Here is a 12,117-nt window from a genome sequence, read left to right as displayed (position 1 = left end):
TGGAAAACCTTGGCCACCCAACAGGAGACCTCCACCGCCAATCCACCCCCACCCCCCCNGAATCAAAATCAACCTTGGGGCTGGGGATGTGGCTCAAGCGGTAGCGTGCTCACCTGGCATTCTCACGGCGCTGGGTTCGATCCTCAGCACCACATACAAATAAAATAAAGATGTTGTGTCCTCCGAAATCTAAACAATAAATATTAAAGATTCTCCCCACCCCCTCACTCCCTACCCCCCACCCAACCTGGCGCACACAACCGCCATCTTCGGAGGCCCAGGTAGGGTTGCTACCATCTGCCCTATCCTCCTCCTGGGGTAGCAGCAAAGCCCAGGGAGAAAATGGTGGAAATGCTGGGAAAGCAGGAGTGTCTACCTGCAGGGAAAACGGTGGTATTCTCAAAATCAGAAATTAACCCAGGTCTCCGGTGAGGTCCTGACTCCTTCTCCCATGTGCATTAAATAAGGATGCCACCAGCAGAGCTGGAGGTGCAGAATGAGGGTGTTCCGGCCACATCATCAACCATGCTGCAAGCTCCCTTTGAGGTGGGAAGATGGAAGGGACTGGTCTCCCCTCCCTCTTGTCCTTTTTCCTTGGAGGAGAGGTGGCAGGAAAGAATGGCTGAAGTTACTTACAAGCAAGCTCAGAAGAGGGAGTCTGCCAACTCGGGTACCACCAGAGAAGGGACCCTTTCACTTATGAATTTGTAGATCGCTGAAAGTGGATCTCTTAAGCACCAAGACTTTTTTGAGTATGTTTTTGAGTTTGGGGGGATGGAAATCATTCTGATCATTCTATTGCCTCCTTAATGACCACATGCCGAAGGTTATTTAAAGGAGGTCTCTGCCTGGCGTGATGTCACAGAGTGAACAGAGCTGGACCGCTCTGCTGCTCTGAGCTTACTGCCACATACTTGCCTCGGTTGGCTTGTGGCTTCTGAGATGCATGGATCCACCTTCATTGTGAGACGGTTAGCTGCCACTTCTTGCTACATCTATACACCTAACATCTGCTGCCATTCTCTTAGCTTGCTCTATTTATAGAAACTAGAACCAAGTTCACTAGAATTGAATTTGAAGTGAAGGTCATGAGGTTTTGTTGTTTGCAAACTGGCCTTTGATACATAGCTTTATGGGGTCTCACGGTCCTTCATTGGAGTCCTCGGTGACCTGGGAACGTGCTGGTAAGTAGTCCTGGGAAGTGAAGGGGGTTTTACCTCATTTTAATAAACCAGTAACCATTTCTCCTTTAATAAATTGTCAAGATCTTCAAGGGTTCTTGTAAACTTTGTGGTTGAAGTGGAATTCTGAGCTGCAGGGGGTTGATGTCGTCTCCCTGCTGGGATGTCTTCAGAGGGAAGATCGGGGAACTCACCCCTGGGTACAGTGGAGAGAGATGGAGGCAGAAACCAGGTACCACCGACCAGACAGGCAGGTGGCCTCCCTTGCATGTCCCCTCACTGCCACCTGCCTTGATAGTTTTGCACAGGTGTGCAGGGAAGGCAGAGCATGGGGCCTGAGTCAGAAGGCTGGGTCCTCACCCAGGTGGGACAGGCTGGGCCTCCCTATGCCAGAGGGTACAGTGTGGTACTCAGATCCCACCCCAGCACTAGCCATAAAGTGTCACCAATCCCTTAACTCTGGATCACAAAATGCACCTTAATCCTAATAGGCATGGATGAATACCTAACCCAGGCACACTCTGAGCCTCTGAATCCTAGGGGGAGAAATCTGTCACTTTGCTTTTAAAAGACTTTATAATATTTACTTGTTTAAAATGTTTTGAAGGAAAAAAAAAAAGCCATTTGGGACCTTTAAGAAGTCTCAGGTCTGAATCAGATTTGAGGGAAAGAAACAAACCCCAAACCAGGAAAAAGAATATGGAGTGGGGCGGGGGGGGGGAGGCCAATGTCATTAAAAGACCATCCAGGGCAGTGATCCTGGAAGTGTGGTCCCTGGGAAGGCCACAGCATGGCTTGGAACTTGCTCGAAAGGTTCCACCCAGCCTTACTGACCCAGAGACTCTAGTGCGGCCCAAAGCCACTGAGCTCTCTAAAGATACCTGACACAGGCTCAAATTTGAGAACTACAGATCTGGAATAGCAGTCCCCAGTCCTGGCTATAGATTAGAAATACCTGGAGAGTTTGAAAAACCCTAATAGCCCAGGTCACATCTCAGATCAGTAGAACCAGAAAGTCTTGGGGTGGGGTCCCTTGAGAATTTCTTAAAGCTCTGCAGATGACTCTGGTATACAGCCAAAGCACAGGCCCTCTGCTTGTGGGAGAAGATTCCCAACCATTATACAACAGAACCACCCACCCCGGGAGATCTTTTAAGGTGAGGATTCTGGCTGCCGACCGCAAGACAACTGAAACAGATTCTCTGATCTTTTAAGTAACGTGAGAGGACCTGGCATAGAAATTATTTTAAAAAGAACTCTGGCAATTCTAAAGTACACACAAGATTGAGAACCACAGTTCTAGAGGAGATAGGAGGCACACTCCAAAGCCAAGAAGATCATTTAGCTGAAGGACACGCATGACTTCATTGCCAAAGGAAGCATCTTCCAACTGGAAGGAGACAGTCACTGAGTTCTGGCTTTGGTGGCCAAGAGCTGTCATGGTTGTGTAAATTGCTCTTTTTGAAATGAAAAAAAAAAATTCACAAAAGAGATTCTGCAAGAGAAAATATCTAAAGACCTTTAAAAGACTCTTGTCACTAAGGACACAACTGCAAGGACAGCTGAGCCCCACTGGCCAAGCAAGACTAGGTTTGCACTTGCCCTCAACCCAGGTACCCAGATCTCCAGAAGCCAGAGGCTGACCGAGGGCTCAGGACAGCTGCTCAAAGCAACTACAAAAATCAGAATTCTGCTAAAGGAACACTATTAATGTCATTTGAAAGCAGCTTTGCCTTAGCGATTCTTTATACTTAGGAAGTCTTTGATATATCATGCTAAGTGAAATGAGCCAGTCACAAAAAGACAATATTCTGTGATTCCATATACTTGAGGGACCTAGAGCAGACAAAGTCATAGAGATAGAAAATAGAATGTTGGTTGCCAGGCAGGGAGGGAGAGGAAAGTGCATTGTCATTCAATGGGTTTAAAGTTTTAATTTCGCAAAATTAGAAGAGTTTTGGAGATTGGTTGCACCCCAAAGCAAATGATCTTAACATGCCTGGACTGTACCCTGAAAAATGATCAAGATGCTCAGGTTAATTGCAGGTAATATTTTATATTTAAATATAAAAAGGTAGAAGTTGCCTTGTGTGCCAAATTCTTGTTTCCATCTTCTCAAGATTCCACTCTGGAATTTAGGCCAGGCATTGCTAGTCGATGGCAGCAGCCACAGAACCACAACAGGAGTGTGTTCAAGGCCCCCCTGGACATGTCGCTCATGCTGATTGCCTGGTGTCACGCCCTCTCCAGATTCTCAGTTCACCATTTTAACAAGCACCCAAGTCGTGATGCAGGAGATCTACCTGACTTTGAGGAGCACACCGCCTTGCTGGAATGTCTTGGATGTAATCAGTCTCCGCAGACTGAGCCTCTTTTGATGAGACCACTCAATAGCAGAAAGCACACCCTGGCCATTCACATACCCCTAGATTGGCCTCACCTGGCCCAGAGTCACAACCAGGCTCCCTTGCTGCAGAGGGATGGGAGCAGGGCATGTGTTGGACTCAGAATGACGTCTCTACCCACAGCTCCCTGGGAATGAGCCCCTGGCCTTCCACTGGAGCAGACATTCTGAAAAGCTCAGCTCAACTGTTTCTCAGCCAAAAACAAAGCATTGAGTCTAGTTTTTGAAACACTATTGATAAATCCCTTGTATTCTACATCCGACCCTGCCCATCAGCCGCAGAAACGCAAGACCCTGACTTATCTCAAGGGGAGTGAGAAAAGGACAAAGGGAAAGAAAGAAAAATAGAACATGTCTTTCCCTTCTTTTTCTTAAGCTAGAGAAAGAGATTGGTCAGCAACCAAGAAGCAGATGAGCAAGATTATGATGATGAAGAAAAATTTAAAAAATAAAAAAGGAAAGCAGAAACGAGGTGCTGGGAGCCAACAGGCCCCCCACCCCCTGGCTCCAATGATGTTCAGTTCTTGGGTCCCAAGCTCCCCAGGATGGGCAGGGGAGTCTGTGCCTTCCTAGAAGGTACTAGGCAAAAAATGACGAACAGAGAACTGTGCTCAGCTCTGACTCCTCCGTGGTGTTAGTCGGTTTATTAACGGGGTGTCCTGCACTGCTGGAGCTTGCGAGGAACCAGGACCTCCTTACTGGAGTGAGCATGTGCTGAAAAGCCCCCAGATGGCTCTGTGCCAGTGTGAGGGGCACAAAGATGGACCAGATACTGGACCTTCCCTTAGGGAAAAAACAGACCTTCCACCGAGGACATAGACACCGGGGCTGTGTGTTGTGAGGGTGTCCTAACAGAGTCAGCACTGATCACAGCAGAAGCACAGAGGAGAGAGTGCCTGGTCCAGGACCATAGAGAGGTGGCAGGGGCCATAACTGGACCTCATCTGGAAAAGTGGCCAGATCAAAAGAAGGAAGCCGGAGGAAGGAGTATGGCGTGGTTCCAGGCATTTGGATCTGCATGTGCAAAGGCACAGTGCCTGGAGGATCATGGGAAGAAGGGTGGTCTCTGGGAAGGTGAGGGAGCCAGTTTGGAATGTGGCCTGCATGACTTGGTAAAGAACCTGGACTTCACAGTACAAGTAGGCAATGGGACCCACAAAAGGTGTTTTCAGGTGGTAATTCTCTGACAGCAAAAAGATCAGCCAGAAGGGTCTAAATTAGAGCAAGAGCTGGTCTACAGGGAGGAATGAACTCTAGGGGTTTTTCCAAGCTGTAATTGACAAGATTTAGTGAACTAGTAAACAGAGACTAAAGAAGGAAGAGTCGAAGTGGAGCCAGATTTGGGGCAGAGGGACCTGTGCCTACTGAGAGTCCAGTTTGTGAGGCCTTGAACTAGGGATGGCCCAACACAGTGGCACTTGATCTTGGCAATAGCTGATCAGGTTGGAGTCTGGTTCTCATGTTTCAGATGATGAATCAGAGCCTCCAGGGGCTTCTGGAACTCCCCAAGGTCACACAGCTACTAAGCAATGGAAAGAGACTCTGATTCCAGATTGTTCTTTTAACTATACCAGTCAAGGACAGGTTGAGGGTCTGAGAAGCTGCTGAGGTGTGGACACTCAGGGGACCCCAGGGGAATGCTTCTGATGTTCCCAGGGAGGATGGGCCTGCAGGGATGGGGTAAGAAGTGAGGACAGGAGAACTGGAGGCTATGAGGAGATGAGATTTCTGCAGGAGCGCTCCTAGTAAGAGCAGAGAACCCTGAGGAAGCTTCACAGAAGAGGATTCACGAAGAAGCTTGAGGAGGAGCATTCAGAGAGGCAGGAAGCACGTCAGGGAAGAATGGTTTGTTAGGAAACACAGACAGCTCCGAGAAGACCAGAAAGGCCAAGTGCATCAGATGTCTGTCATGCTGCTGTCAAGGAGACCTGAGATAGAGGCCCTATTTGATAATGACAATCTTTATGCTGCAACCTCCAGGATTCAGAGTTAACTTCTGCACGCACACACCAGGTGATTGTCTCTGAACCTGGATTTCACAGCACTCTGCACAGTGAGCTTCTAAGTGTTTGTGGGATGCTTCACTAAACGGCTGTGCACACACACCAGACTGTGTCACCAGGAGCACAGGGTTTACACTTTGCTCAAGGCCTGGCACAAAATAAGCACTCAAGGAAGACACAGAGAATGCCAGGCCGGGGCATGCTCTGCTTCCCCTCCGGGGTCAGGAAGCACTTCTCTGCTTTACCCCAACGCTCAGCAGTCAGGACAATGCCAAGCTGCTCTGCCCACTGCAGCACCAGCCAATTATTGAGCAGATTTGGTCCCAGAGGCCTGCCTGACCTTGGGTCACCTTCCTTTCTGCCTGGCTAAGCACGGAGCCATGAGCTGGTTTTGCTGCCTTTCAAGCCCGGAGCAGTAGATTTAGCACAAAAGAAGACTGGGTGGTTGTTTTGTCTGAGGGAAATCAATGTCCCTTAAATACAAATTGAACTGGTAGTCTGTACCGCACAGTGACAGGGCTGCACAGGAATGTGGCAGAGGGCATCCAGAGTCAATGTCCAGGTCTCTCACCTTTGAAATAATGTATTTTCCTACAAACACTGGCTGCAGGAGAAAGAAGGTGATAAGTCAGGAGGCTGGGGAGAGTCCCAGCTAAACCTCTAGCTGGCCATGTGGTCCTGGGCAGGTCAATCATGTTGTCACTTAATGTGTATGCTTTCTGGGCAATCTTTTCTCACCTGAAAAACATGGAGACCACCTCAGTTACCCTCAAGGCCACTGAAAGTGGCTTAGTACTGCTGCAGGTAGCAGGGCTAGGGAGAGGCACCCACAAACAGAGGCTTGCCTTGACCCAGGACAGCCTCCCAGAGCATCTGACCCTAGAACAGGGCCTAGCACCACCCTGCAGTGGCATCTTGGTCTGGAGCCCTCATGTTCAAGCCCTGGTGACAGTGGCTGGGGAGCTAAGGCAGGATTTGGGGCTCCACAGACCTAGGTGCAGTGCCTCCACTGGGAATCTGACTGTGAGCAAGTTTCCAAGTCACTCTGACCTTCAGTCTCCTCCCCTGTATCATGGGAGCCTCCCTACCTGAGGGGTCTTGTGCTGACGATAGGAGATCATGCAGGGAAAGGGCTTAGCATAGTGCCTGGCACACAGTGACAGTGTGGTCAGTCTTAGCTATTATAAAAGTAAATATTTATGGCTTAGATCCATACATCACGAACACCTCAAAAAAATGGAGATTGTGCTGGGTGCAGTGGCACACGCCTGTAATCCCAGCCACTCAGGAGACTGATACAGGAGGATCGGGAGTTCAAAGCTAGTCTCAGCCACTTAGCAAAACCCTAAGCAACTTAGTAAAACCCTATCTCAAAATTAAAAAAAAATAAAAAGAGCTGGGGATGTAGCTCAGTGGTAAAGCACCCTAGGTTCAATCCCTGGTTCCAAAGGAAGAAATGGAGATTGTAGAGACCTCAGATATATTTTCTAAGCCACTCCTAGCAGAGATGAGGAAACCAAGATCCTGAAGGGAGCAGGGACTTGTCCTAAGATCCACAGGCAGAAAGTACAGCCATAAGCCCAGTGTCCCAACTCCAACATGGGATGGACCAGGATGCTTCATCCCCAGGTCCTATGAGGACCGTGGCTGGCGCAAATTTCAATCCCAACATCCTTGACTGTGGGGATCCTGGTATCCCACCAACGAAGGCTCTGGCCCCATCCACGCCCACCTAGTACACATCTCCTACCCAGAGGGTCCCCAGAGAGGGCTCTGTCCTCAGCAGGCCCTTGGTAGAGCCCCAGGCATGACTTGACCCAGGCCACTTCCCTATTCTGGGTCTGTTTCCTTAAATGAGACAAATGGCCTTTGAGACCCTTCCAGGTCCGTGTTTTCTGTCTCTCAGGTTGCCCTGCAGCTCTGCCTGAAGAAAAAGGTGATCAGGTAGGGGGTCCCCTCCCTGTTGTGCTCACATGTGGGACTGCAGTATGTGTATAATCCTCCTCCACCTCCGGAAATAGGGATGGTGCCTTTGTCACCTCCCCCTACCCCCCACCTCCAGTCTGCCCAAGGTCAATCAAAGACCAGAACAGGTTCTTCTCCAGAAATGTCTGAGGGAGGGAGGGAAAAAAGGAGGAAAAGGAGGAGGAAAGGAAGGACAGATGGATGGGCAGGCTGAAGCCTCCCGGCACTAACATCTATGCTTCCACACAGCTATGCTCTAAGGCAATTCACCAGCAGAGTCTGTTAGGCACAATCACATTCATGGTGGAAACCATCCCCCCACCTCGGGGCGGGCGGGGGGGGGAGGGGGGGGAGCAGAGGGAGGGATTTCAGATGTGAAATGACAAGGGACCCCTCTCAGGCTAGGCACAGCTGATTCTCAGAAGCCCAGGCCCCATGAGTCCCTGTGGTGAAGACATCAGGCCCACACTGCAGGGGGTCCCTGCCTTCATGGCAGAAACCTCAGGGATGCTGGTGTCTGAGGCCCCACCTTGTTTCCTTCCAGTCACTAAGCTCATGTGACAAGGCAGCATTTTCCAGCTGATTGTCCCCATTCAGGAACACAGTATAGCAGGATTCTGCAGTATTCAGGAACATCAAGAGGAACGCATCTTTATAAATAACTCCTGGATAAAATGGAGCTGGAAATAGGGAGAGAGAAGAGGAAGCAAATTGCTAAGCACTTATTGAGGCGATAGCATTGGCTTGGAAACCTTAGTGCAAATGGCTGGCCTGTTTTATTTCCTTCTCATCAAGAGGTCAAATGCAGGATGGAACCTAGGGGCACCAAGACTGTGTGTGTCCCAGGGTGTGTTTGGAAAGGTGTGGCTGTCTTTGGCCACTGGCTCTCAGGGAAGATAATAATCCAGGTCTCCGCTGGGTGCAGCTGGGGTGCTCACCCCAAGAGCTCTGAACGGCTCTTTCTTCACTGGAAGATCTGGCCACTGGTTGGCCTCTAAGCTCTGAGATGGTAATCCATGGCTAGTCCTTGGTATAAAAGTCAAGAGTCCAAAGGCCTGAATGAAATCTTGACTGTGCTCAGATGTCCTGTTTCCTCCCTCTGGTCCTTAGGGTCATCCTTCAGCCACAAGACCACTTCAGTCTGTGCTCTCTCACAAGCTAAAATTGAGGGGAAATGTGCTTTATTCCTTTGCAATCCCGAGGCCCCTGATTTGGGGCTGTGCCCAGCAGAAAGCACCCTGCAGAGCGCCCCAGCCCTGTCTTCCCGCCCCAGGATCCAAGCACAAAGCTCAATTACTTGAGGGAGCGACAGCCTGCTCACCAGGTCCCTGCACTGCCAGGCCAAGCGCCCCCTGTCCCGCCAGAAGAGAGAGGAGGAGAGGTGGTTCGGTTGTGGGCGGGCAGCCCGACGTGGCCACGTCAGCAGCAGCCGCAGGTGCCCGTGTGCACGCGGAGGATGCCGCGGCTGTGCAGGTGCAAGAAGTTGAAGATCTCGGAGGGCATGGCGTGGAAGCCGGGGCGCGGCTTGACGTTGTCGTAGTAGTGGTGCGTGATGTAGAGGCCCGAAGGGTTCATGGGGAAGGCCCAGAAGCCGAACAGGTGCACTTCCTCGCACAGCTCAAGCGCTGCGGTGGCCAGAATGAGGCCGGTGCTGATGCGCTTGGCGCGCACCCCCAGGCTGAGCCAATAGCGCGACACGTTGACCAGGTACTGCGGGTGGAAGTAGTAGACGGCCTGCGGCGACTCGAAGTCGTCCAGCACGTACTTGACGCGGATGGACACGTCGGTATTGCGCGTGTTGTAGAAGGCGGGCAGTAGCACCGACGCGTTCTCGTACACCTGCAGCACGCGGTAGAAGGGCCGCCGCCACTTCTCCAGCTTGTGGAACCTGCGAGGGGACCCAGAGTGAGAGAAGTCCTGTCGCCTGCTCCTCCGGATCCCTAACCCCACCTCTACCCCTCAGTGCCCCTAGCTTCCTGCCCCCTGCCCCCTGGGAGCTTTGCAAAGGGAGGGGGCAGGAACTCACAAGGCTACGCCCCTCCTCTCTCCTCCAGCGCCGCTGCAGAGAAAGGTGTGCCCTTTAAGTGGTGCAGGAGAGATCAGTCCAGACCAAAGGGGCGAATATCTAGTGTGTGGTTGCGGAGCCAAGGGAAAGGCCATGCTTAACCCAAAAAGATGCGCTTGGCACGGGGGCGTGCAGGCCGTCCAGAGTCCTCACATCCTCCCCAGCACTATCCTCCCCAAGGATGGGCCCTGTACTGGCTCAGCACCCTCCTCAGCCTCTTACCCCATCTATCTGGCACACTTTAACCTTGAACAGCCCACCTTCTGTGGCCTCTCACCGTGTCCTGCCACTTCCTCTGCACCATCTTTGCTACCTTTCTTGGCACCTGATACAATTCATCAACTCCTCCTCCTCCTCCTCCTCCTCCTCTCCTCTTGCCCTTCAACGTGATATGGATGGTGGAACTATGCCCAGCCTTGGGGATCTCAACAAATTGGCCCCTCCCCTGACACCTCCCAGGCACACCCCCAGGGGGCAGCTGGGTGGGGAGCTGCGATCTGTGGCCCTGGCTTCCCCAGTGCCGCCTGGACCCAGCCAGGTAGGGCGCTGTCTGCCCTGGCCACACCCTGGAAGGCTCCTCACAGCCTTAGCCGACAGCAGGCTGACTAGCCCACACTGTCCAAAGGAAATCCAATGCTGGCCTCACATGCAATGTTAAATATTCTAGTAAACACAACTTGAAAAGAGAGAAATGGGAGAGATTAATTTTTATATTTTATTTAACTCAATATATTGAAATAATATCATTTCAAGATGGAATTAATATTTTTAAAATGAGATAAATGACACCCTTTTGTTCTCATTAAGTCTTTGAAACCCATTTCAAAGATTTATATTTGTATATTTCATGGGAACAGCCTGCACACCTCAGTCTGGACTAGCCACGTTCCCAGTGCCCAGTGGCTACAGGGACTGTTGGCTACAGAAGAAAAAGGGCCACTGACCTTTCCGTGATGATGCTGGGGTTCACCGTGACGACGTCCGTCTTCACCCCCACATCCACGGTATACTTCTCTGAGATGGGGGGTAAGTTGCACCTGCAGAAGACACAAAGCAGCCCAGGCAGGGGGTCAGTCACTGTACAGATGACACTGGGAGGGGGCAAGGGTAAGGAAGGGATCACATGGACACAGGGATGCAGAGGTGGCCAGCTGGGCCAGACTTCTGGGGCCAGGTAATAAGACAGCAGCCCTCTTGCTCTGTGTCCAGTATCAGGCCCAGTCACTGGTTTTGCTGAAGTTCCAGACCCAGCAGGCAGAGAAACCACCAGAGGAATTGTATAGTTACAAGCTCTGTATAGAACACCCCTGGATAACAGGACCAGGACTATGGCTCTAAGTGGACGATGGCTGGGGTGCACCCCCTTGCATAGGGGTAGACTTCTCTGAGGAAGCGACACTTACTCGAAGGAGGAAGCAGCAGAAGCCCACCAGTGGAAGACTGGTCAAAGGTGGGAATGGTCAAAGGTGAGTCTTAGAAATGCAGTACTGAGTGACAGAGCAAGTTGCAGAGTGAGCAGAGGAGCAAACTCTGTGCAAAGCCCCTGCCATAGAGTCACGGCCACCAAAGATGCCCTTAAACGTCCTAATACCTGGAACCTATGAATAGGTTCTGCTCACAGATTCTGCAGCTGCAACTGTTAAGGAGCTTGAGAGAGGGGATCATCCTTGATGAAGCCAAGGTCATCACAGGGTCATACAGGAGAAAGTGATGTCACAACAAAGGAAAGAGAAGAAAACATGTGACTGCAGACCCAGAGAAAGAGACGGGAGGACGCTACGCTGCTGGCATTAAGCCAAGGAAGGCAGACAGCTTCCAGGAGCTGGAAAGGGCAACCCGTCCTCCCTTACAGCCCTCAGAAAGGGACGCAGCCCTGCCAGTGCCTTGACTGCAGCCCACTGAGACCTCTGACCACTGGAGCAGTAAGATGACAAACTTGTGCTGTTTCAAGCCACTACTTGTGGAGACTTGTTACAGCAGTAATAGGAAACTGACCCCAAACAGTGAAAGTTAACAAAGTATTCAGAGTTAAATCCACATGGAATGAAACCACTTTTAACAATCAAGGAATAATAAGTGCAAAATTCAGGGTGGCGATTACCTCTGGGGTAAAACAGTAGAATGGGAAAGTTGATAGACTGCCTTAATGCAAATCTTCAACTTTTAAATTAAGTGGTTGGTTTACAAATATTTATTTTATTGTTTTCTACATACTTAGAGATGTGGTATAAGGTTTTGGGGTTTTGTTTTGCATCAAATAGTACATGATGAATGAATAAATACACTGAAAAGAAGTGGGTGTTAAGTGGGTAAATTTGAAGGTCATGGGCATTTCAGCTTGTGCAAAGGTCCTGTGGTAGAGGAAAGCAGGAGGCATCTGGGAATGATTGAAGCCTAGTAACTACAGCAGAGTGAGGGTGGTGGTAGAAGCACAGGGCGAGGGGCTGGACTACAAAGGACTGAGACCCATGCAAAGAGTGTCTGCTCTTTATCCAGGAG

General features: G+C 50.5%; 1 protein-coding gene across 9 annotated transcripts in view; it reads right to left on the bottom strand.

The window, feature by feature from the left end:
* Window positions 1-8,310: 8,310 nt before the first annotated feature.
* Window positions 8,311-12,117, bottom strand: part of St8sia5 (ST8 alpha-N-acetyl-neuraminide alpha-2,8-sialyltransferase 5) — a 64,007-nt gene continuing 60,200 nt past the window's right edge. For all 9 annotated transcript variants that reach the window (XM_048806272.1, XM_015482410.2, XM_048806277.1 and 6 more), the window contains 2 exons: window positions 10,563-10,655; window positions 8,311-9,441 (listed from right to left, as the gene is read on the bottom strand). In XM_048806272.1, the coding sequence (XP_048662229.1) occupies window positions 8,973-9,441; window positions 10,563-10,655 (562 nt within the window). In that variant the 3' untranslated portion in view covers window positions 8,311-8,972. The remainder of the gene's footprint in view (window positions 9,442-10,562; window positions 10,656-12,117) is intronic.

The sequence above is a fragment of the Marmota marmota genome, unplaced genomic scaffold, assembly GCF_001458135.2.
Source record: "Marmota marmota marmota unplaced genomic scaffold, marMar, whole genome shotgun sequence".
NCBI classification, from domain to species: Eukaryota; Metazoa; Chordata; class Mammalia; order Rodentia; family Sciuridae; genus Marmota; species Marmota marmota.
This window is presented reverse-complemented; position numbering and strand designations above follow the sequence as displayed.